This window comes from Diabrotica virgifera, chromosome 5, assembly GCF_917563875.1.
Source record: "Diabrotica virgifera virgifera chromosome 5, PGI_DIABVI_V3a".
In the NCBI taxonomy this organism is placed as follows: domain Eukaryota; kingdom Metazoa; phylum Arthropoda; class Insecta; order Coleoptera; family Chrysomelidae; genus Diabrotica; species Diabrotica virgifera.
In genome coordinates, this window is record NC_065447.1 from 211838130 (window position 1) to 211865717 (window position 27588).

General features: G+C 32.4%; 1 protein-coding gene across 5 annotated transcripts in view; it reads left to right on the forward strand.

The window, feature by feature from the left end:
• Positions 1 to 27588, forward strand: part of LOC126884592 (GATOR complex protein Iml1) — a 196087-nt gene that overhangs the window by 116211 nt on the left and 52288 nt on the right. For 3 of the 5 annotated variants that reach the window (XM_050650584.1, XM_050650586.1, XM_050650585.1), the window contains 4 exons: positions 10288 to 10520; positions 12728 to 12919; positions 14620 to 14806; positions 27043 to 27111. In XM_050650584.1, the coding sequence (XP_050506541.1) occupies positions 10288 to 10520; positions 12728 to 12919; positions 14620 to 14806; positions 27043 to 27111 (681 nt within the window). The remainder of the gene's footprint in view (positions 1 to 10287; positions 10521 to 12727; positions 12920 to 14619; positions 14807 to 27042; positions 27112 to 27588) is intronic. The other 2 variants (XM_050650587.1, XM_050650588.1) reach the window with 1 other exon arrangement.

A 27588-nucleotide genomic window follows, 5' to 3' on the forward strand; every position in this document is an offset into this window, starting at 1 on the left:
TTTATGAGGAGGTTTAGATCTAGATTTGTTAAAGAAAAAATATGGTGCAAGTTTTAATTTTAAGAAAAACGTGGTTTAATTTTTTTTATTTTTTGGGCAAAAATTGCGATTTTGACAATGTTCTCCCACCTAAAATTCAAAATAAACTTGATTTTCGTTTTCAGCACCATCAAAATCATAAAATAAGACGATTAGCGATTCACCACCAATGATCAGTATCTCGAAAAATTAGCGTTATTTTGGGGATTTATAACGTCGATGTTAAAAGTTGCACCAGTTGTTTTCTATAAAACATTTTGATCCAAAACTTTCCAAAAAACTTCTTTGTACTCATGTTTTAAAAATAATTAAATTTAAAATCTATATTTCAAATTTTGTCAGTAAAATTTTGCGATTAAACTTTGCTATTCACAAATCTGCACCTTGTACTTTAAAAGATTCATAACTTTTACTAGAATAAGACAATAAGCTTAAAGCAGAAACCATTGTCTTCAAAAAAGTGAGCGATATACAGGGTGTCCCGAAAAGATTGGTCATAAATTATACCACACATTCTGGAGTCAAAAATAGTTCGATTGAACCTAACTTACCTTAGTACAAATGTGCCCATAAAAAAAGTTATAGCCCTTTGAAGTTACAAAATGAAAATCGATTTTTTTTAATATATCGAAAACTATTAAAGATTTTTTATCGAAAATAGACATGTACCATTCTTATGGCAGGATAATCTTAAAACAAAATTATAGTAGGATTTGTCTATCCCATAAAAATTTTATGGGGGTTTTGATCCCTTAAACCCCCCCAAACTTTTGTGTACGTTCCAATTGATTTATTATTGTGGTGCCATTAGTTAAATACAACGTTTTTAAAAATTGTTTGCCTCTTAGTATTTTTTTGATAAGGCAATTTTTATCGAGATGCGGCTTCTTTTTTAATATATTTACATAAAAATTCTATGGGGGTTTTGTTCCTTTAAACCCCCCAAATGTTTGTGTACGTTCCAATTAAACTATTATTGTGGTACCATTAGGTAAACACAGTGTTTTTAAAACTTTTTTGCCTTTTAGTCTTTTTTTGATAAGTCACCTATTATCGAGATGTGGCTTCTTCTTCAAAATATACCTAAAAATGTAAATTATAAATAAATTTTCAGATTATTAACAGGTATATCATAGGTCCTTAACCATATACAAATATGTGGTGGATTCGACAAATATTCAAAATATCTCGATAAACACTGGCTTATCGAAAAAGTACTGAGAGGCAAAAAAGTTTTAAAAACATTGTGTTTAACTAATGGTGCAACAATAATAATTTAATTGGAACGTACACAAAAGTTTGGGGGGGTTTAAGGGAGCAAAACCCCCACAAAAATTTTATGGGGTACACAAATTTTACTTTAATTTTTATTTAAGATGCTGTTGCCGTAAGAATACCACATGTCCATTTTGAATGAAAAATCTCTATGAGTTTTCGATATATGAAAAAAAATTGATTTTCATTTTGTAACTTCAAAGGGCTGTAACTTTTTTTGTGTGCACTATTGTATATAGGTAAGTGAGGTTCAATCAACCTATTTTTGACCCCAGAATCTGTGGTATAATTTATGACCAATCTTTTCGGGACACCCTGTATAGTGTACAAGCTTTAGAAAAAAATAGTAAAACGGACCAGAGTTGTAGCGAGCTAAACGCAAAAAAACGTGTTTTCATTTTTTTTTTTATTTTTAGGGTGGGTACCATTGCAATTGTGACAATATTCCACCACCTAAAATTTAAAATAAATTTCATTTTTGTTTTCATCACGGTCAAAAGCATAATCTAAGACCAAAATTAGCCATTCACCATCCATGGTCAGTATCTCGAAAAATAAGCGTTATATTGGGGATTTCTAATGTCGACATTAAAAGTTGCACTATTTTTTTTTTCTATAAAACATTTTGATCTAAAACTTACCAGAAAACTTCTTTGTGCTCTCTATTTTAACATAAAGGTGATTAAGAAGCTAAATTTTAAACTTCGTCACACAACTTTTGCGATTAAACTTTGCAATGCACAAATCCGCACCTTTTCCTTTGAAAAATGAATAACCTTTATCAGAATAATAATTAAAGCTTGAAACAGGTACCGCTGTCTTCAAAAATATTAGAGCTATATACTGTAAAAATTTCAGAAAAAAATATTAAAATGGAACAGAGTTGTAGCGAGGCAAACGCAAAAAAAACGTGATTTTATTTTTTTTTTATTTTTGGGGTAAAATTGCGATTTTGACAATGTTCCCCCACATGAAATTCAAAATAAACCTCATTTTCGTTTTCAGCACCAACAAAAACATACAGTATGAATAAAATTGGCCATTCACCTGTCCGTGGTCAGTATCTCGAGAAATGAGCGTTTTTTGGGGAGTGTTACGCTCGTCTATACGTCATCAGTATTGGCGTAATGACGTAATCGATGATTTTTTTAAATACAAACCAAGGTCACGAGATACCTCATTTGAAAGGTCTCCTAATCGGCTTTCAGAGATGATGTGACGTCAATTCCCATGTATACGCCTGTCTAGTTGATTACGAGAAATAGTTTGATCGATTGCGTCACGCCAAGATGATACAAATACTAAAAGAATCAGGAATTAACAACCAAGCTCTGAAAATAATTAGAAACTTTTACTGGAATCAGATCGAAAATCGGAGTTGAAAGTGAAAACGAAGTTGAAGTGAATCGAATATGTGAAAACCATGCGTGGAGTGAGGCAAGACTGTATTTTGTCTTCTCTAATCCATCTCTACTCTGAAAGAATATTTATCGAAGCTTTCCACGAAACTGAAATGGGTATTCTACTAAACGAGTACCGCCTAAACAACATTAGGTATGCAGATGGTACCATAGTATTTGCGGACAACCTAGAAGACCTACAAACTCTTATGAACAAAATCATGAATTACACTCAAGACGATGGACTAAATATAAACGTACAGAAGACAAAAATTATGATTATTCGCAAGAAAAAGATAACAGAAGGTAAACTCTACGTCAATCAAACCCCCGTAGAAAGAATGACGCACTACAGCTACCTCGGCACCATAATAAATGAAGAATGCACCAACAACCAAGAGATAAGAGCGCGCATCGGAAAAGCTAAATCCACCTTCAACCGGATGAGGGCCTTCCACAAGAACCACAACCTTATTCAAGAACCACAACCTAACCCTACACGTCTTCTCCTTTCTCATGGTGTTGAATCAGGGACCTTAAACGAAGATATGTGTAGAATAATTGATGGATTCGACTGTTACTTGATGGAAGTTCATTTTATCTAACAATAAAACACTGAAAACGTTTGTTTTCTATACTTCCACAAAATTTATTACAACTATGTGACTACAGCTATTTTCGCAGAGTGCCTTTCTCAAGTGATTTAGTTTACTATGGGTTTGCCTTTTTAAAGTCTTTAACTGAAGAGGTTAAGGAGTGGGGAGCTGTTTGTCTCGAGTTGACCATTCAGAATTATATCTGTATTTTTTAATTTATTAATTTCCATAGATTCTAATAAAGATAGCTTAAGGCCTTTATTTTGAACATGCAGAATTTGAAACTCTTCATTAAAATAATGATTATGATCTAGAAGGTGAAGTGCGTATGTAGAAGTGTTTGTTTTTCTATTGTTGAAAGCCCTTTTGTGTTCTGCTATCCGTTTGTCAAAGGTTCTGCCAGTTTGACCGATGTAAGTTTTCGTACAGTCACCACAAGTTAGTTTGTATGAATGAATGAATTTATTTGACTACATTACACAATTACAAGGTTTGTAGCAAGTCAGACTTTAAAGATTTAAAATAAATAAGTAAAAACCTATCTATACATAAAATTAGAATATACCTAAAATACACAAAAAATACCTAAAATATACAAATAATAATTTCACACATAAGTATATCACAAAAATTTCACTTTTAAATAGTATAAATGTAAGTACCGTATCACATATCAGTAATAAAAGATATTAGATGAGTACTTTCCATGAACTTCAATGAAACTTGAAATATTCAAGGTATTCCCCCACTGAATAAAAACAGTTCTTATTCAGTATTCTTTTCACGGTTTTTTTAAAAGCATTTAGACTTAAATTTTTTATATAACCTGGCAACACGTTGTAAAGCTTGTAATCTAAAGAATTTCTTTTGGACTTAGTTAGACGGTAACGATTAATTCTGATATTATCTGCCTGTCTGGTGTTGTAATTATGAATATCATGTTGTTTCACAAGAGATACAGATCTCCTGTGTATTTCAACAACAACACTAAAAATATATAGGCACGGTAAAGGTAATATACTAAGTTTAAAAAACAACGGGCGACAATGCTCCAAATAGCTCACGCCAGATATAATTCGTATTGCTCTTTTTTGCAGACGGAAAATCACTAAGGAGTCAGATGAATCACCCCAAAGAACAGTTGCATAGCTAATATGCGAATGAAATAGTGCATAATAAGTTGTTGTAGACACCACTCTGTAGTTGTTTTCTCTTTCGGCTCTTATTGTTCTTAATATATTTGCTTAAGTTGTTGTTAGTTCTGAAATCTGGTGTTACTCCTTTCTTTTTTATGTATCTGGCTATTTTTGTTGTTATCTTGCCAGTATATGTGATCGAGCAGAAGGTACTGGGTTCTTTCTGTGGTGGTGGATAGACTAATTTCAGGGCTTTCTTATGGAGTTTTTGGTTTAAAATTTTATTAATTGTTTGTTCGTTATAGCCATTGTTTACTGCAATTTGTTTAAAGACATTCAGTTCTATTTCGAAGTTATTTTTTGACATGGGAATTTCTGTCAGTCTATGTATCATGCTATGGTAGGCTGCTAATTTGTGTTGTGTAGGATGGGATGATGAATTGTGTATAGTTGTGTCAGTATGGGTAGGTTTATGATATACGGAGAACTCATGTTTGTTGTGTAGTCTGGTAATTGTTACATCTAGAAAGTTTATGGACTTATTCTGTTCTGTTTCTATTGTAAACTCAATATTACTATGAAGTGAATTAATGTATGATAGAAATTGGTCAAGTTGCCTGTTAGTTCCTGTAAAGCATCATCTACGTATCTCCACCAATATAAGAACTGTTTAAATACGGGATGTTTAGAGATTGTTGTTTCAAGCTGGTTCATAAATATATCTGCTAGCAATGGGCTTAGAGGATTACCCATAATAAGTCCTGCACTGTTGTTTGTGTATATTTGATTATTGAATTCAAAATAGTTTTGATTTATGCATATTTCAAGAAGGTGTAAAATTTCAGATGCAATGATCGGATTTGTACTATTATGGTGTAAAAGATTTTTAACTAGAACAAAAGTTTCTGTAGGAGGAACACCAGGAAAAAGATTTTTTACGTCAAATGAAATTAGTTTGCAGTTGTTGGGCAATTGAAAATGTATTTTATTAACTAGTTCTAGTGTATTTTTACGGTGAATTTAGGTGAAAATTTAGTGTATTCTGTAATAATATCTGACAGTTTTTTTGAAAGTTTATATGACGGAGCTGTATAAAAAGAAACGACAGGCCTTATTGGGTGGTCAGGTTTGTGTAGTTTAATAAAAGAGTATTATTTATGAGGTTGTGGGTTCATAATATTAAGGTATTTCTATTTTGTTGGATTTAATATGGATTTTGAATTTTCAATCAATTAAACTAAATCACTTGAGAAAGGCACTCTGCCGAAACAGCTGTAGTCACATAATTATAATAAATTTTGTGGAAGTATAGAAAATAAACGTTTTCAGTGTTTTATTGCTAGATATGTGCAGAAAGTTGTAAGCATTTGATAGGTGGCTATATCGGAGAATACTTAAAATCCCTTGGGCTGACCGAGTTACAAATGAGGAGGTCCTCATTTACCACCATAGTCCTCATCTCGAAATCACCGTCAAATTTCGAAAGTTACAATACTTCGGACATATGAGAAATGAACTCCTACAAGCCATCCTGCAAGGAAAATATTTGGAAAGCGACGTTCAGGAAGGAGAACATCCTGGTTAAATAACCTCAGAGCCTGGTTCAACACAACATATGTGCAGCCTTTCCGCGCTGCTCCAGATGAGATAAATATTGCCATGATGATCGCCAAGGATAGACACATCAAGAAGAAATCGGCTTTGCAACGATGAAATTATTTGAATATTTACCTCTACAAACTTAACCAAAACTGTTGATTTATTATTGCAATTAACTTAATAATTAAGTTTTTAGTAATATACAATAAATTGTAAGAAATATTGAAATTGACGACGACCTTCTGCAATGAGAACGACGGACAGTAAATTATTTCCTAACGTAATTTAGTTTAGTGAATGAGTATTAATTGCGAGGATCGGTACGTATTTTCGGCTGCAATGCTATTCAAATGGGGATTCATTTTTTTCGAATCCTGAGAAAACTAATAAGTATTTTTGAAAAATTTAAACGCAGAATGAAAGATTACGTTATTAGCGAGGGCCGAAAGTCCCTGAGAACTTCTATAATGTTTATTTTAATAAGTTACAGGGGTGAAAAAACTAAGAGAAAATTTAGTGTGATTTTTAATTTCAAATATCTCATTCAAAATAAACTTTTTATTTATTCTAAGGGACTTTCGGCCCTCGGTAATAATTTAGTCTTTCATTCTGCGTTTAAATTTTTCAAAAATATTTATTGGTTTTTTCAGGATTTGAAAAAAATGAAAATAATGCCGTGGTAATATTTTCCAAATCTGTCTTTGTCTTACAACGCACTCAACCGAATATAATATTGTCAGCATATATTGTCAGTCAGACACTGACAATCAGTGACAATTTTAAATATTTGACATTGCATCGGGAATATTTTGAGAAATTGATTAATTATTATTGATATATAGTGTATTTGATAAATAATTGATTTAAGACGTGAACTTAATAAAAAGTTATTTATTGTGTATTATTTGTGGAAGATCCAAGCAGAGAATACATCAGATAATATATCCTGTGATCCAAGTATTTTGTTGTTAGAGATGTTCAAAATTGTAAGCGTTCCAAAATAGCAACATATTATTAAAAAATCACTTTAACACTTTTCCTCTTTTCTCGATTATTATTAGTTTTTGTTATACAAATAAATTATTACAATCACTGAAAACATAGTTAGTGAAAAAATTATCACATTTATTAACTGAATTAATAATTTGCAATTATAAAAATAACAGTTATCCAAGAACATTCAAAAGCCATCTCTTTAAATTAATTATGACATTTTCAAGTAGAATGACATTCTAGTAATGTTTACATATCCACACCAGTGTGAATTTTACTACACGTAATTTGCCGTGTAAAGACAGAAAAAGTAGGGATACACGTAAAATATTTGCGAATTATGTACCCATAGCCTTAAATAAGTACACACACAGGCAAAATTAGCCGAACACGTTAAAAATGGGACATGTTTGATGTCTCGTATTTCATAAACCAGTGGTCCGATTTGAGTGATTCTTTTAGTATATTATAGCCTTATTATTTAAGAATATCGGTGTAATAATATTGTTGCTAGACAGGTAAATGTCATTTTATACTGGGTGTAACAAGCATACTGTGTTTTTTTCTTAAAGTTCGGAACACCCTGTGGAAAATTCCAGCATATATAAAATATTAAAATTAAAACTCGATTGTAGAATTATGCTTTCTTAACATTTTCTTTTTTGATTCATTTGCTTATGTTGGAAAATAAAAAAGTTATGTGCTTTAACAACTAGCCATGTTTTTTATCAATAAATCCCCATAGTAGGGGAGAAAAGTATGCTAAATTTGCAATTAGTCGAGCGTTCTTGGGACCTGAAGTGGATTGTGAAGAGTAGGTGCCACAACCAAAAAAAGTTAAGTTAAGTTTTCCATAAAGTGTGGGACTCTCCATTTTTCAATTTAATTTTCCATTTCCACCAATCGTTTTTTTCCGATTATAGCGCCATTTATCCATAATAGGAAAAAATGTTGCGAATAAAAGTTGCTTATTTTTACGTCAAGGATCCAAATCTGCAATAAAAATTGGGGGCTCCTATTTAATATTTTAATGTAACCCCCCACCCCACCTCTGTGGGGGTAGTGTTTGGTGCCATTTGGTAGATTTTTGAAAAATATTGAATAGGTGTAATTTGCAGTTTTACGATCTGATGTTAATTTCGCAAAATATCGCAGGGTTCGTTTTATAATTTTTAATTTACCCCCACCCCTCTCCGTTGGGTGTCACGAGCCCCCACGGAGTTGGGGTGGGGGATTTAATTTAAAATATTAAATAGGAGCCCCCAATTTTTATTGCAGATTTGGATTCTTTGCGTAAAAATAAGCAACTTTTATTCGACATATTTTTTCGAATTATGGATAGATAGCGCTATAATCGGAGAAAAATGATTGTTTCAAATGGAAAATTAAATTAAAAAATGAAAAGTCCCCCACTTTATGGAAAACTTAACTTAACCTTTTTCTGATTTTAGCACATACTCTTCACAATCCAATAGGTCCATATAACGCTCGAGTAACTGCAAATTTAGTATACTTTCCTCCCCTATTATGAGGATTTATTGATGAAAACATGGATAGTTGTTAACGCACATAACTTTTTTATTATCTCACATAATTAAATGAATCGAAAAGGAAAATGTTAAGCAAGCCTAAATCTACAATCGAGTATTAATTCTAATATTTTACATATGCTAGAATATTCCACAGGGTGTTCCAAACTTTAAGAAAAAAACACAGTATGATTGGTACACCCGGTATAAAATGGTATTTACCTGTCTAGCAACAATATTATTCCAGCGATATTCTTAAATAATAAGGCTATAATATACTAAAAGGATCACTCAAATCGGACCACTGGTTTATGAAATACGAGACATCAAACATGTCCCATTTTTAACGTGTTCGGCTAATTTTGCCGGTGTGTGTATATAAGTTTGGTTCATCATCATCATCATCATCATCATCCAGCCTTCTGCATCCAAAGTTGAACATAGGCCTCCCCTAATTTCTTCCAGTTTTGTCGATCTTGGGCTTTCTGTAACCAATTCCCAGCAATCCTTTTTACGTCGTCTGTCCACAGAGACATGTTAAGGATCAACCTGGCTAGTCATATGCCACTCAATACATCGAGGTGTAACGCCGACATATGATTGAGTGGTCTAGCCATCTTTGTCTGTCACATGCGCGGGATCGCTTGGTTAAAAGAGATAGATAGACCACCGATCGACTGTTTCCATACTGTTCCCGCGTTACGCTTTTTTGATGAGTATGCCGTGTCTACGCTTAATATGTCAATATCTGTCCATCATGTAGGTGGTCTACCTCTACTTCTTCTGTCTGCTCTTGGTCTCCACACTGTAATTTTTTGGGTCCACCTCCCGTCCTTCATTCTGGCTACATGGCCCGCCCAATTCCACTTCAGCCATGCTACTCGCTCTATGGCATCTGTGAAGACTGTCCTTCTGATTTCTTCATTTCTGACCCTATTTCTGAGAGTCAGTCCAAGTAGTGACCGTTCCATCTTCTTTGGGCCACTCTAAGTTTGGTTGCTGTGGCCTGGGTTAATGATAATGTTTCGGCGCCGTAAGTCATGACTGGAAGCACACATTGGTCGAAGGTCTTCTTTTTCAAATAATTTGGCAAGTTACTCTTAAAGATGTCTGATAGAGCTCCATATGCGGCCCATGCTAAGGTGATCCTTCTTTGTAATTCGGCAGTTTGATGGTCCTTGGCATGACTTCATGCCTTAAGTATTTATATTTATGGACCAATGCTATTTCGTTGACGTCGAATTTTGGATTTTCGCTTGGTACCAGGTTTGTCATGTATTGTGTCTTTCCAAAATTTATGTTTAAACCAATTCTCTTAAAGGCGGCATCTAACTCAGTAAGCATAGTTCTAATTCTAAGTTTGATTAACCCTATAGAAATAAATATTCGAATAATACCTGGTTGCAAATGCGATTAGAAGACCTTCCAAATAAAATGTCCCGTGAACTCGGTTTGTATTTAAAAAAATTGATGGCCATCTAAAAATTAAAATTGACATTTTTTTAAGGTTTCTTTTAAAAGTCGTCCATTTCTGGAATAATGAATTTATTCCATACTTTTGCATCATACTTAATTTCGGTTAATCCTTTAATTACCTTTAAAACTATATTAAAAAGACGCCTGTTTCTGAAATAATGAATTTATTCCATACTTTTGCATCATACTGTAAATTTCTCCATAAATACTTATTGAAATATGATATTAAATACTTGATTTCTAGGTGTTTAAAGAGTTAATCTCTCAACGCTTGTCGCAAGGATTCCAACTAATTCTAATGGCTGACAAGAATGTAAACTTGAACAAAATGTGCGGACCTAATCCCAAATTAAGAACCAGCGTAGTAAGTAAAAGCCCTACGGAAAATGATGAAAGTTATTTCTTGTCTATAGGAAGGCTGTTTCACAAAATTTCGCTCTCTGGAAATACTATTTCTGTAACAAGATATAGACCAAGGTTAGTACCTAATAATACAAGAGAGTACAGATAAAAATAAGACAAAATTCAAATAATGTAAAATTCAAAATATGTAAAAAAAAATTTGGAGAAATACCATACCATTTTTGTACTACTACCATCTACTACCGTTGATTAATAAATATACCTGTATATTTATCAATCAACGCTACTACTATCGGTTTACACCGTTTTCCGATTCGTTTTTCCGTTTTCCGATGCCTTCCGACTCCTAACCGCCATTCTTCTCTGTTTAACCATAGATCTATGGTTAAACAGGGACGTTTTGTCTATGGTTAAACATATTTTTATAAGTTCACTAAAACACTTTGAATTTTAATTCAATAAAACTATAAATTCGTTTAAACTACCTTCGAAACGTATGACTGAGACTGAACATTCTTGGGTGATGTGGACTGTTTGTTCAGTGGCATTGCATTTGTCACATAGCTCTCTGCAATGCCCCATTGGCTAAGTGATTTATTGCATACTCCATGACCTGGCCTGATTCGGTTCATATTACACCATTCTCGGCGCGGAAGAGAGAAACCTTTGGGTTTAACAGTGGGACTTTCGATTAAGTGGGCGTTGTTAGCTTCTTCGTTTCATTCGTCTATCCAATGCTAATGCTCATCGATTGTAAAATTGTTTGAAAGATTGTTAGCTTTTCTTGTTGGTTCGTTTCGAGATTTCAGCCGCAATTGGCTTTGTTTTAGCTGATCGATGTCCGAGCGTTCGACTTCTTCTCTGGTGTCTTCATCGAGACTTTCGGAGTCTCAATCTCCTGACCCTATAAATCAGCAACAAGTGCTTAACATCAAAAATATAAAAGGATGTTAGAGAAACATCAACGGCCATAAAAGAGATCGCGGATGTGTTGCCCATCCTCCTGATAGTAAAAAAGGCCGAAACCTACAGGATAGATGAGCAGGAGAAAATACTAGCTAGGAATAGCAGCATAACGGAGTGGAAGGAAGAATGGACAAAAGACCATAGAGCAGCCTGGACTAGGGTATTAATTCCAAATGTCGCAGACTGGATGAAGTTCGATTTCAGAGACACTAATTACTTTTTCATTCAGTAACTAATAGGACATGGCTCCTTCAAGGACTACCTAGAAAGAATAGGGAAAGTTGCAAATGAAAACTGCTGTACAGGATTTATATTAGCATCAAAAGAAATAAGAGTAACCCATATGGATTTAATTTTTAAAGGTCTTACATAAACATTATCTACAAGTGTTGTTTATAGTTAATAACTAGGTGACATTGATTTCACAATGTAGAGCACTCGTTTTGAGAACGCCCTAGTCAGCTATTTTGATATTATGAGTATTTCACGGTCGATTTCGTGTCGGCAATCATAATAAAAACAATTACGAGTTTATTTATAGATACGGAGAAAGTAAAGCAGAGATCAGTCATTATTCATCATTCATTATTTAACGATCAATGTAGTTAGAATATAGACTTTTTCCACCAACTCGTTACTGGCGTATTTAGTGTTGGCAAATAAATATATGTCTGGTAAATAGTGTTTTACAAATCAGCCCCCTCGTAGGGGGTAACTACTGCGCAGACTGTTCGACTAGGACAGAAACACATTACACAGGAAGGTAGGTAGGGTAAATACAAATACCATAATGAATATAGAAATGTGAAGAAATACTGAATACAAGGCAATGCTGGAGGCAGTAACTCGATTTGTCAGAAAGAAGGAAATGTTAGAGGGATCTGCAGCAAAGATAAGAGAGAGAGAGAGAGAGAGAGAGAGAGAGAGAGAGAGAGAGAGAGAGAGAGAGAGAGAGAGAGAGAGATGAGTTATTCATGTGGTCGGTCCGAAGAGGACCTACTGTGTGAGCAGTTCGAATAAGCGGGTGGACTTCAGTTGGTAGGCGGGGAGCTATGGTGTATTTGTGAGCACAACTCCCTGGGGGCGACTGCTTGCGGATGATTCCATCCTGAATCCAACACACGCCAGATCATCCTTAACGGGACATACCCTAGTACGGTCTTTAAAAGATTTACCACCTCCTTTTCAAAAAAAGGTGATATTGAAGGAAGAATAATATTATAATCTCTGATTTCAACCGCTTTTATACATCTAACCATTTAAAAAAATTATTTTACTCTGAATGAACTTAATTATTAGTTCATTCGCTTTATTTTCCTTATTTGTACCACTGTTCACAATTTAGAATTTTTCAGGCATCCCTACCCTGGTTTCAACTATCAGTACAGATACAGATTCCATGCTCCATGGCACGATACATATGAGGAGTCGTTCGCCACATTTACTACAGAAAAGTTGGAACATTATAATTGGAATTACCTGGATCATTACGTGTGTACAGGTGGAGATACTGAGTTTGTACTCGTTGATGCCTTAAAATATTGGAGGTAAATTTATATTTTATTAAAAAAAGAGCGCGGTACTTACGGAGTGCCAACAGAAGTAAAAATACTTCTTATAGATCCGATTATATTCGATTACATCCGTTTGGATTTGATTCAATTTGATTCGATCCCATTCGATTTATTTTATTTAATTTCATTTAATTTTATCTAATTTTATTTTTTTATTTAATTTCATTTAATTTTATTCGGTTTTATTTATTTTTATTTTATTTTATATAATTTTATTTAATTTTATATAATTTTACTTAATTCTATTCTATTTTGTATCATTTTATTTAATTTCATTTAATTTTATTTAATTTTGTTCAGTTTTATTTAATTTTATTTTATATCATTTTATTTTATTTTATTGAATTTTATATAAGTACTGTTATTTAATTTAATGTATTTAAATTTATTAATTTTAATTAAATTTAATCAACATTTATAGTGTTGAAAGCCCACCGAACCCAGTCAATAAAAAATTCTGAATCTATATCTAGTTTTACCTTAAAAAAATGTGTCGCACTATATTTTTCCGAAAAACTGAACAAACTCACCCCTATAGGGTTGAAACCACCTCGAAGCCAGTCATGAATAGAAAATTTGGTCTATAGATTTTCCTGATAGAAGAGTCATATTACCCAAATGCGCGCCAATGGTGAATATTAAATTCCTAGTTGTATATCAAAAAATGCGCTATAACTACCTCTTAAAACCCACCAAATTTCATTTGCATATCTTAACCGGTTATAGAGCAATAAATAAATCGTCAGTTTGTCAGAAAAATTTTAACACCCCCTATCTCGGAAACGAAGCATTTGCGGAGCGGACATACTGTCCATAAAGCAAACTGTCATTATTATTTTTTCATGCAGAATTACCCCTTAAAGTTTGCCATACTTATTTAAAAACAACTTGTATAAAAACAAGGCTAGTTGTTAAAGTACCTAACTTTTTTATTATCCAACATAAGCGAATGAATAAACAACAGAATGTTAAGAAAACATGAGGCTATAGTTGGGTTTTAATTTCAGTATTTTATAAATGCTAGAATATTCCACAGGGTGACGCGAACTTTAAGAAAAAATCACAGTTTGATTGGTACACCCGGTATACAATGACAATTTACCTGTCTAGCAACAATATTATTTCAGCGATATTATTAAAGAATAAGGCTACAACATATTAAAAAAATCACTTAAATCGGACAACAGGTTTAGGAAATTCGAGATATCAAAAATGACCCATTTTTAAGGTGGTGCGTTAATTTCTTGGAAAAGTGTTTCTGTGGAGTAGATACGGTGTGTGAATAGGGGAATATACCAAGAGTATAAATAAATGGGAATAGAATCAAAATAGATGGAAATTGAAATTGAAGAATAATAATTAAACATAATATTTAGTAGATAAAATGTTGAGCACCATCTATTTTTAGAAGAAAAATAGTAAAACAAACAGAAAGTGAACAAAGGAATAAAATCAACAGAAGTTTGAATAAAATAATTAGTTGAATAAAAATAAGAAACATTTGACATTTATAACATTTCCAAATACTAAAGTATTTTTTTAGATTGATTTGTATAGATCGATAGATATTTATTTTGTGGGAAATATTAAAAAAGGCTTATAAGGTGGTTTTTAAAGTTATCTGTATACAGCTCACCAATTTGAACTATTTTACATACTCATTTTTATTTTAGATTTAGAGTTTATCTGATACCATTCAATAACCCAGCGACGAGGAAAATAGTGGAAGGATCTGAATACTGTGATATTTACCAAACGCAAACGAATTGCGAACATCAACAAATGGTTGATGGTCTTAACAGATTTATAGATACGGCTGTGAATAAAATAAGAAGATCTACTATATCGAAGAAACCGAGGGTTTGTCTGCTTTTTAACATTTTTTAAATCTTTTTAGAGTATTTCTTAGGCATCTAATTTTATGCTATTTATTTAAGACGTTCTGATCACAACTTTGAACAAAAGGTACAAATGGAAATACTTTTAGGGTCTAAGCGGGGTTTACTTATACATATTTATAAATGATTTTATAAATTAAACTTTAGTAGATATCAGTAGCAGATTTCTAATTTTCTTTGTTGTCTTCGTTTAGGCACAGTTAACGAATCAGTAGGGTCACTCCGCGAAAATCCTTTGTTCTCTATGTTCCATTTTGGTGCTGGCGCATCAAAAATTTTAATCCTTTGCGCAGATGAATGACAGTTAACGGCATCCTATGTTTGCCGTGATTGGTCGTTATCGTCGAGCATTTGCCGTGATTGGTCGCTATCGTCGCACATTGAAAAATTTTGTCTCAGGAGTGGATTGCAAAATTGTAACCGTTAAAATTCGAGAGTGAATTAACTGATTCGTTAGCATTAAACTGTGGTTTAGGTGAAGGTAACATTGTTTTCTTCTTAGTTCTAATTATAATCCTACTTCTAATTAATACCATTATATTTGTAATATTGACACATTACTAATATATGTAGTCAATTTTACCTGGTGGAGTGGTTGAGGAATTCTGTTATGTTTATCTTCCCAAAATATCTTTACGCTTAGCTGTATCTTCTGTAGTCTTTGTAGAATCATATGAACTTGCAAAATTTGCATTTTGTCGCTAATATTGTTCAATATTTACTCGGACCGGTTATTTAAAAAGGCACTTAAGAGACAGCCATACGGAATAAAAATCAACGAGGAAATATTTAATGTGATTAGATACAGCACTGGCGAAGCGTCCATGTAACCACTGTTACCATTGGTAACAGTTAAAAATCTTGCAAATAAATATTTTATGACGATAAATAATTCCATTTATCTATATTTTTACCAATAGAAATATATTATTATACAGGGTGTCCCGAAAAGATTGGTCATAAATTATACCACACATTCTGTGGTCAAAAATAGTTCGATTCAATCTAACTTACCTTAATACAAATATGCTCATGAAAAAAGTTACAACCCTTTTAAGTTACAAAATGAAAATCGATTTTTTTCAATATATCGAAAACTATTAGCGATATTTTATTGAAAATGGACATGTATCATTCTTATGGCAGGAACATCTTAAACAAAATTATAGTGAAATTTGTCCACCCCATAAACCCCATTGTATGGGGGTTTTGTTCCCTTAAGCCCCCCCAAACTTTTTTTTGTGTACATTCCAATTAATTCATTATTGTGGTACCATTAGTTAAACACAACGTTTTTAAAACTTTTTTGCCTCTTAGTATTTTTTCAATAAGCCAGTTTTTATCGAGATGCGGCTTCTTTTTTAATATGTTTACATAAAAATTTTATGGGAGTTTTGTTCCTTTAAACCCCCCAAATGTTTGTGTACGTTCCAATTAAACTATTATTGCGGTACCATTAGTTAAAAACGGTGTTTTTAAAACTTTTTTGTCTCTCAGTCTTTTTTTGATAAGTCACCTTTTATCGAGATGTGGCTTCTTTTTCAAAATATACCTAAAAATATAAATTAATACATAAATTTTTAGATTATTAACAGGTTTCATAATCGTACTTAACCATACACAAATATGTGGTGGATTCGACAAATATTCAAAATATCTCGATAAACACTGGCTTATCGAAAAAGTACTAAGAGGCAAAAAAGTTTTAAAAACATTGTGTTTAACTAATGGTGCCACAATAATAATTTAATTGGAACGTACACAAAAGTTTGGGGGGGTTTAAGGGAACAAAAACCTCATAAAATTTTTATGGGGTGCACAAATTTCACTTTCATTTTTTTTTTCAAGATGTTGCTGCCATAATAATGCCACATGTCCATTTTCAATAAAAAATCTCTAAGAGTTTTCGATTTATGAAAAAAGATCGATTTTGTAAAATTGATTTTGAAAAATTTTGCAACTTCAAGGGGCTATAACTTTTTTTGTGTGCACTTTTGTATATAGGTAAGTCGGGTTCAATCAACCTATTTTTGACCGCAGAATCTGTGGTATAATTTATGACCAATCTTTTCGGGACACCCTGTATTATGTGTTAATAGTACCTAATTCAGTAAATAGCCAACTACTCGTAGACACACGAAAATATTGGCGAGTTTATATGACTCAGTTGCACTTTATTATATTCTGTTACCAGTCTCATTTGTGGTTACAATGAATGGTTATCTCGCTGTCGCTCGGGCGGCTCGGGACCGGCTAGTGTCTGAAAATGTTGAAGGAGCGACGGGCCTAAGCGTGCGTGCAGTTCACCATGGATGAGTGTCGCTGCGTAATCGATCAACTACTTGCAAAGTAATTCTGATTGAAGAAAAAAAATGAGATTATTGAAAATAAAAGACCTGTTTTAAACAATTTAAAAAAGGAATCAAAAAAGTAGTTCGGTATTTTAAATTTAGTTGGTACAGTGAAAATCCTTGGTTATATGGTTGCCAGAAAAATAGACTGTATTGTTGGCCATGTCTTCTGGTTTCTACAGAAAAATGGGTGGACCAGGTTCACAATTTAAATAGTTTTAGAGTTTTGAAAAAAAAGAGACATGAAATTTCTCCGTTACCTATATGTAAGATGTATACCCAATTTGATTCAGTTTGGCAAAACAAGAATCGAAAGTTCTCTTAACCAAGCTTTTAAAGCAAATATTGCTAAACATAATGAGTGTGTTAAAAAAATAGATAGGTATATCCTTAGCTCACTTATAATAGATACCGTATGTTTTTTGGCCAAACAAAACAAAGCGACGGCTCTGACATTCGAGACAATTACAGGGAATTGTTAACATTAATTGCCAAAAAAGATCAAAAATTTTGCCAACATCTAGAAACATCAACTGTTTTTTCGAGAGTTTCAAGTGATCTACAAAATGATATTATTGAAGCTATATATACATTTAGCCATATCTTCATTTTTTTAAATAAGATTGTTTGCATCTGGTTTTGGTAACACTTTACAAAAAGTCACGCGTCGCCACTGAGATACAGGGATGATACAGTAATTCTGTCAGATAATATTGAAGGTCTTCAAATTCTGCTTGATCATATTCACGAGGTAGAAGAGGAAATGGGTATCAAAATAAACTCAAAATAAACAAAACCAAATTTTTAGTTTTTATTCGTGACCCACATCTAGATGCAGAGCTCTAATTAAATGGAGTCCAAGTTGAGAAAGTTCACAAAATGACATATTTGGGAACTGTGATAACGGACGAACTAGAGATCCATACATAGAGATAAAACCAACGAACTGTCAATACTGATGGAATGGCCCCGTCCCATTCAAACAGTGAAGCAAGATTGCGGTCAACATACAAGAGAGAGGTCCTAGAGAGAGACAGAGAATGACAGGTAAAATTTGCTACAACTACCACCTGAGTTGCCAGATGTGATTTTATAAATCCCCCACTTAGAAACTGAAATTCCCTCAAATTGAAGCTCAAATCCCCCAAATTTAAATTTTTGCCGCATTTTAATAAATTAGTAGTCAAATGTAGAGAACAGTAAACCAAAATTATACTACTTATCAACAGAGGGCCCTGGAAATAATTCATAGGTCCTATCGTCTTCGGTTATATGTTATATGGGAGTATAATATACAGTTTTATGTTACGCAAATTTAATTTACCATGACTTCTTAAAATCTTCCATAATTGTCCCCCAAAAAAAAAACATTTCTGCGTAGAAAAATTCCCCTGACGCTTTCAAATTACTCTAAAATTGTGGGAAAATACACCAATCTGGCAACCGTGACTACCACTATCAATTTTTTTGTTTACGAAAGATGGCGATTATCTTCCATCCTTCCCTGACTACGCTATCTCATCCTGGCCGCATTAAATTCGCTTCATGTCCATTCCATCAGTATTGACAGTTCGTTGGATAAAACGCAGAATAGCAATGACTAAAACTACTTTTAAGAAAATGAAGTCATTTCTTTGCAATAATCATCTCAGTTTAGAATTAAGACAAGGAATGGTTAAGTGATATGTTTGGTCTTTACTTTTGTATGGTGCAGAAGTATGGACGCTAAAAGTATCGATCATGAACAGAATTGAAGCATTGGAAATGTGAATTTATATATGGATGCTGAAGATACCTTGGGCAGCAAGAAAAACTAATTAAGAAGGACTAAGGAGAGTCAAATAAGATACAGAACTGGTAAAGACTGTTAAATACCGGAAAATATCTTACCTGGGACATATAGTGAGGGAAAATCGATATAAAATATTACAACTGATCCTTAAAGGTAAAATAGAGGGCCGTAGAAGTGTAGGAAGAAAAGTTTCTTGGTTCAAAAACATTCGTGAATGGGTTCAAATATCCAGTGCAGAACAATTATTCCATATGGCAGAAGATCGAGAAGCCTTCGCAATGGTGATCGCATATGTCGGATAATTCTGATATGGCACGTGAAGAAGAAGAAGAAGATAAACCGCCCCTATAGATGCCATATTAAACGGGAAGTTTGATGGAATGATAATGAAAATGAACTCAAAGACAAAAAAAGTTACAGGTGATAGAGAAAGTGGTTATCTCTGTGTTATAATAAAGGATTGGAAGGAAGGAGAAGAAAAATGATTCCTAAATGAAATCATTGGAAGAGTACAGGGTTATTCACTATATTTTGACCCCCCTGTAAACTGCTTTATTTACAGAATTAGAAAAAAATGTAAAAGAAAAAGTTATTCGATTTTTAAATTATGATTTTTTGACATATATATCATACTAGTGACGTCATCCATTTGGGCGTGATGACGTAATCGACTATTTTTTAAATGGGAATAGGGGTCGAGTGCTAGCTCATTTGAAAGGTTATTCAATTCCCTATTCAGTAATATAAACATTAACATTATTAATTATATAGGGTGTCAAAAAAAATTTTAAATTAAATTAATTGACACAAAAAAAGAATGTATGTAATTTATTTAATTCAAAATAAAGTCTACTGCTGTCAGAAAACAGAAATAAATGTTTATTGAACAAATAAACATTACTTTTCACTTAAATTCAATGTTCAAGCTGCCACCCATCTGCCTCTTGGCAGTTTGAATATTGAATTTAAGCAAAAATCAATGTTTATTTGTGCAATAAACTTTTATTTCTGTTTTCTAACTGCAGTAAAATTTATTTTAAATTAAATAAATTACATAAATTCTTCTTTTTGTGTCAATTCATTTCATTAAAAAAATTTTTTTGGACACCCTGTATAATTAATCACGTTAATGTTTATATTACTGAATAGGGAATTGAATAACCTTTCAAATGAGCTAGCACTCGACCCCTATTCCCATTTAAAAAAATAGTCGATTACGTCATCACGCTCAAATGGATGACATCGTTAGTATGATATATATGTCAAAAAAGCATAATTTACAAATCTAGTAACTTTTGTATTTTACATTTTTTTTCTAATTCTGTAAATATAGCAGTTTACAGGGTTGTCAAAATGTAGTGAATAACCCTGTACATAAGAATGGAAATAGAAAACGAGCAGTTCCCAAGCTACATGCCCAGACAACAAAAAGCGAACAAAGCTTTTTTTATGAATTACATATATGCTTGTTTCTATCTATTAAATTGCTCATCTTCTTTACTAGTTTTCTTTGTTTCTTTCCTCTATATAAATATTATTAAATATTGTGTGTACCGTTATATATTATTTGTTTCACTTTTAACTTGATAGTAATGATAATGGTAATATCTATAATCGATGAGAATAAAATCCATCGACTAAGGTGGGCAGAAGGCCTACATAGACTTCATTTCATAATGCGTTACTAAACCATCCAATCGGCAATCAGATTAATGAAATTATTTATAAATGATAATTATTGGTGTAATGAAAATTTATTTTTAATAAACTAATGTTTGACGTTTCAATGTCGACTCCGGAAATCGTTTTCAAAAAATATTATTCCAAAAAATTGTGGGAAGATTTAATTAACCTGCTTTTTTAGGTTAAGTATTTCTTTTCAAATAAAGCCATTCTTGGCCTAGATCTTATAGACCACAGCAATGTGTGGTTGAAAAAATTGTTTGATAGTGATAATATTATCCTAGGGGCCCTAGGGCCTAGCGATATCAGAATTCTGACTGGTTTTGTATATTATTTTGTATTAATTTGTTATGATTATTTTAATAATTACACATGACAACATGAATGAATGACAATAAATAGAGTAGTAAAGACGGCGAGAGACGGTTCCCCAACAGTGCAGTCACTGAAGGTGGATATGAGCTATTACCTCCGATTTCGTTGAACCTATATCGATTTGCATGAAAATTGGTGAGTAATTAGAGGATATCTCACGGAACAAAGGTGACATGGTGCCAACTTGCGCTTTTACCGTGGGGGTGGATACCACCCCTTCTCGGGGGTGAAAACTATTTTGTTGTATAAATTTATTAAAATAAATCAAAACTTTTTGAGTTATTAATGATCAAAGATATTAATTTTTCGTGAGAAAAATGTATGTTTTTAACCGATTTTTCATAAATAACTCAAAAACTATAAGTTTTGGCAAAAAAGTTATTATTATCAAAATCGAGGCTAATAAGAAATCAAATAAACTCCTTACTGGGAAAACCTTTTAATGTTAACTAAAAGTGAGTTATAGGTAATTGAATATATATTTGTTTCGTCGAGTACCCAAATCTAAGTATTCAAGCTTAAATACCGGTGCATTACTGGTGCATTTTATAACATAAACTCATTAAACATGTGTCAAAGTTCATAGAAATATCTATCAAATAAGCCCTCGAACAAGTTGATAGCATTACAATTTATGCACCAAAAATGTTTCAAAATGTATCTTTTAAAAATTTTTCCAAAAAATATTATTGTTTTTTTGTAAATTACTTCGTTAGTTTTTAAGATATAAGGTTCATCTAAAAACTATTTAAAAGCTGATTCCAAGAGCTATTAAAAAATGTCAAAATTAGTATTTCAAACCTCTTACTTTTTTAAAAAGAAAAGGTGAAATGTTCCCGGTTACATGGTTCTCGCAGCAAAATTGAAATATTAATCGTTTCTATCTCGGTTATTTCTTACTCTACGGAAATAGTAAAACGGATAAAGTATAAATTTAGTTATATATGATTTTTTACGTATATTGAGTATTTTTGGAGTTATTATCAAAAGAAAATGAAAAGTACGATAATTTTTAAAATTCTGATTTTTTTAAATTATATCTTTTTTTTTCATAAATATGCATTCTAAACCGGTCAAAATTGTTGAAATCATTAACTATGTTAACCTAAAGAAATTCTTGTGAGGATTACTACAAATTTTAATTTTTGTGGAAATGGCTTGTTTTATTTTTCACTTTTTCCTAAAAAATTCGAAAGGGTTCTCATTTGTTAGGCATTCTGAAGTACTTGATAAGTGTTTAGCAAGTATATTTTATAAAATGCATCGTTTCCAGTTATGTAAGCTTGAATACTTAGATTTGAGTACTCGTCGAAAAAAATATACATTCAATTACCCATAACTCACTTTGAAATAACATTAGTTTTGCTATTTAAGTGTATTAAATTTTTTATTATCTTTAATTTTGGTAATAATAGCTTTTTTACAAAAGGTTATAGTTTTTGAGTAATTCGTGAAAAACAGCTTTAAAACATGCATTTTTTTAAGAAAAAATAAAATATTTGATATTGAATATCTCAAAAAGTATTGATTTATGTTAATAACTTTATATAACAAATTTTGCTTAGAAGTTGCCCCTCTGTCGATTTCCGGTATTATTTTTAATAAAAATAATTTCATCCCCGAGAAGGGGTGGCATCCACCCCCAGGGTAAAAGCGTAAGTTGGCATCATGTCACCTTTGTTCCTTGAAGTATCTTCTAACTACTCACCAATTTTCATGAAAATCGATGAAGGTTCAACGAAATCGGAGATGAAAACCTTCAGTGACTCCAGTACAATAGGAAGACGATCAGTGGAAAGACCACGAAAACGATGGAACGACAACTTCATGGAGGCACATTGAAAAACAGACAGAGTCATGTCTACACAAAAAGAAGTACAGTCCGTCTAATATGCTTACCGTTGCACGTCATTATCTACGTCAGAGATCTGAGTTGACATAGTTGCCAAAGTATAAAAAAATCGTGAATCCATTTAAATCAAATAGATCACATAATTATGGCAAACGTGGATTATACAACAAAACAGATTAATATTTAATGTAAATAAATAAAAACATTAGAAATAGAAAACAACAATTAAGTTATAATCTTACGTTAAAGTAAATAATAAAAACAATAAATATAATAAAACAAATACTTATAGTAAAGAATAAAAACAAATAGGAAGTGTCAATGCCGCAACTGTAAAATAAATGTTACCAATTTATGCCAAAATGTCTCATCCGTTCGATTACAGTTACAGTGCGTTCCGAACAAATGTTCTTCATAAAAACGCTTTATAATCAATTTATGCAAATTAAATGAAACATATTATTGTTTATTTCTTTAAGTTAACATTAATAGAAATCTTCAAATATTATTTCTACGCGTAATATAATAAAATATATCTAGTGGCTGTAATTCCAGTGTACTCGGCAAAATGATTCTAAAAAAGAACACACCTACCACCTAAATATTTCGTGTTGGTACCATGTGACTTCACGGGCTATGATGCGGATAACGTGCAATGGTAAGTATATTAGACGGAGTATAGTTGTGCTGTGTCAACCCAGCTTATCTTTAGTAGTCGGCATTTAGGCATGCCCTCACTTCTATAGTAATACTTATACATACATAAGAATAAGGATTGTTGAACAAGAACTATCGGATGAAATAAATATAAAAAGGGAGTGAAACAAGACGCTATATACCTACTCACCCCTTCAACGTGTATTCAGAGGAAGTCTAATATTTTCTTCTGTTACTTATCAGACATAGTTATAGGGAATTTTAAATTTAAAAACTAAACATAGAAATTATTTGAATTTTTAAATATGAAAGTATAAAAGAGAAGAACTGCTAAATAAAAGACACTTAATTTGATTGCACAACATAATGCACCGCGTTTTTATTTATTTTTACGTTTTAGCAGAACTTTCTATTGGAGATAATTTTCAGCTGTTAGTTGTAGGAGAAATTCTTTTTCAGCCTAAACTAGCACAAGATACATTTAGTATCTTGTGCTATTTAATATTTATTCATCATCATCATTAATGGCGTTACAACTATTCATGAGGCTTTGCCGCGTTTACTATTGCCTTTCATTTTTGTCGGTCCTGTGTCACCATTTCCCATTGTCTCACTTCCATTTTCTCCAGATCTTCTCTGACTGCATCTTTCCACCTTCTTCTAGGCCGTCCTACAGACCTTATCCCATTGGTCTAAGAGCTAGCACCGTTTTCCAGAAACTATTTTAAGACAGCTGATTCTTTCATATATTGTTCCCTATGCTTCCTCGAACACCGTACCGGCCATCTGGCTGCTGATACAGGTTGCGTTCATTACTGCGCAGCACACCTGTACAGGTAAATAGAAAATCAGGGTGATTGATTAGTGTGATAAAGCTTAGTAGATCCGCTATAGTAATAGATAACAATAAAAGTTAATAACAAAACTTGTAGCCAACTTTGAGCTTCACATTACAAAATTAGTTAGAATGTTACAGGGTGTTCGATATCATAGTGGCAGACCAAACTTTTTTAACTGGAACACCCTATATTTTATTTTATATTCGAAATCCTGTTAACTTCCCCATCACAAAAATATAAAGGTTTGTTATGTTATACAGGGTATTTACAAAGTTATAACCAATATTCGAAAATCGTAATAAGTTCAGCTCACTGTATAAATAAAAATAAGCACAACAGCAATGGTCTATTGGTGTCATATTTTTTTGTTTATTGTCAAAATTTATAAAAATGGTTGATATTGCTAATTTTCTTTATATCGAATACAGGATGAGTCAAAACTCAAGTACCTATGTACATTATTTTCTCATAATTTGAAATAGAACACCTTAATTAATAACCTGCTCTGAAAAATGAAAATATCTCGAAAACTAACAAATTTGGGCATAGGGAATATTGTACAAAAACTAAAGTACGGTAATGATACTTTTCGATGGTGATATAAAATACAGGGTGTTCCATTTAAAATTTCTGAGAAAAGAATGTACTTGCGTTTTGACTCTCCCTGTATTCCATATAAGGAAAATTAGCAATATCAACCATTTTTATAAATTTTGACAATCAACAACAAAATATAGCACCAATAAACCATTGCTGTTGTGCTTATTTTTATTTATACAGGGAGCTGAACCTGTTACGTTTTTCATAAAAAATGGTTAAACTTTGTAAAAGCCCTATATTAAATAACAAACCTTTATATTTTTGTGATGGGAAAGTAAGAGAATTTCGAATATAAAATAAGATATAGGGTGTTCCATTTAAAAAAACATAAGTTTGGTTTGCCACTATGTTATCGAACACCCTGTAACATTCTAACTAATTTCGTAATGTAAAGTTAAAAGTTGGCTACAATTTTTGTTATCAACTTTTATTGCTATCTATTACTATAGTGGATCTACTGAGCTTTATAACACTCATCAATCACCCTGTATATTGAATTTAAATTATTTTAGCAGGAAACATTTTTTTGTCATTACTTTTTAAACCATAAAAATGTCTGGCAGTTCATATTTCTAATAATGTTTAAAAAGTAATGACAAAATAATTTTTCGTCTTACAGTAATTTTAAATTCGATATGTTTAGCTGTACAAATGTGCTGCGCAGTAATGAACGCAACGTGTATCAGCAGCCAGATGGCCGGTACGGTGTTCGAGGAAGCATGGGGAATAATATATTAAAGAACCAGTTGTCTTAAAATAATTTTTGTTTCCGACGTTGCTAGCTCTTGGTCCACATCTGGTCTTTCCCAAAAGACATTGTTTATATAAAGGGATTTTCGTTACAGCGTATCACATGCGCTGCCCATCTGAGTCTATTGGCATTTGTATGTATCTGACTAGATTTTTCTTTCCGAAGAGAGACTAACTCGTTATTGTATCTGCGCCTCCATTCGTTTGTCACGCTGTCTCTGCAAGGGCCATATTTATATCATTCAAAGGATTTTACGTTCCCAGACCAGTAATTTATTTACTTCACTTTTTGTTAGCCTTCATGTTTCGCTTCCATATGTGACTGCTGGTCGTATTACGGTCTTATATTTCCGTATTTTTGCACCTCGTGAGAAAAGTTTTGACCTTCATTAGATGTTGCATTGCAAAGAAAGATCTGTGTCCTGCCATTATTCGCGTTTCAACTTCTCGTTATATTTTGTTGTCATTAGTGATTGTTGCTCATTGATATTTAAATTTTATAACCACTTTGAAGTTATGATTGTTTATAGTAATATTTTGCTTTATTTGCCGTCGTTCTTGTTTTGAAGCAACAATGTATTCTTTTGTCTTCATTTATTTTTAGACTGATATTTAATGAACTTCTTCAAAGCTCGATAAAATATCCTTAACTTCTAATGTTGATTGTGCCACTGCATCTACGTCATCGGCAATGACCACCACACATCGGAAACCACACTGTTAGTCAGCAAGAATCATATTATCATGCCCGCACCGTTCCGGCACGTAGCGTAGTCTCCAAAAAACCTGATTTTACAAAGAGTTGTCTGATACTATACGCTCCGGACAGTATGAATTGTTCGTATTTAAAACCATTAAAATCAATATTTTTCGGAAACGAAACGCTACGTGCCGGAACGGTGCGGGCATGATAATATGATTCTTGCTTTAGTCACCAACTATTTCTTCGGCGTATGGTAGTAATCTTTAATATTTATTGGGCGGCTATAATATAGGAAAAACTCGGTTACTGAACGAAACTAGAAGAATTATTCGATAAGCATAAATATGTGATATATTTAAATTATGTGGTATGTAAAATCGTAAATAACAAGATAAATAACAAAACATACTAACCAAGAATAGTAGTGTGCTAATTTTCAGTAACTAAAATGGGTATATTTATTGTTTATATATTTAATAATAAATAAAATATATCAGGTATAATAATCGAGATCAGAACGAAAACGTCTTAAATAAGTAGTATTTTCATAATTTGCATGTTTTAGCTGCTTCTACTATTGTTCTTGCATGTTGTAGATGTCACTGAATATATCTAGCATTCCTCCACTGGCCCAACCTAGGCGTAACAGTATGAGCAATTTTCAGGTATAAATTTATCATGAATGTTATCTTTGTGAATTCTGGCAAGCACAAGCAATAGCCTCTGGCTTTCACTCTACTACTTCTCTTATTTATTTCTGTTTGATGAAAATCAGTAAACTTATACAATATAAACGAGGTTCTTTAGAAAAATTATTGAAAATATTTAGTGTTACTTTAGATTACGAATTAAGACTGAGAAAAAATACTTGAAACTATTAGTCCTGTCGCCAGGGGGGGTACAACGGCCTCGTTAATTCAGATGGACTTACTCAAGTTTTTTTTATGTATTTTGACCCGTAGAACACGAATTTTTTGGGTAACAGTTGATCCGGATGTCGATAAGATTGTTATAGACCAAGAACTTGAGGAATCAAATAACAGCGATTTTTGGCAAAACAAAACAATATTTTGTATTTTTTGGGCCATTTTAAGTAAAAAATATTTCTACAAGTTTTTTCGTAGGATGCACAGTTTTCGAGA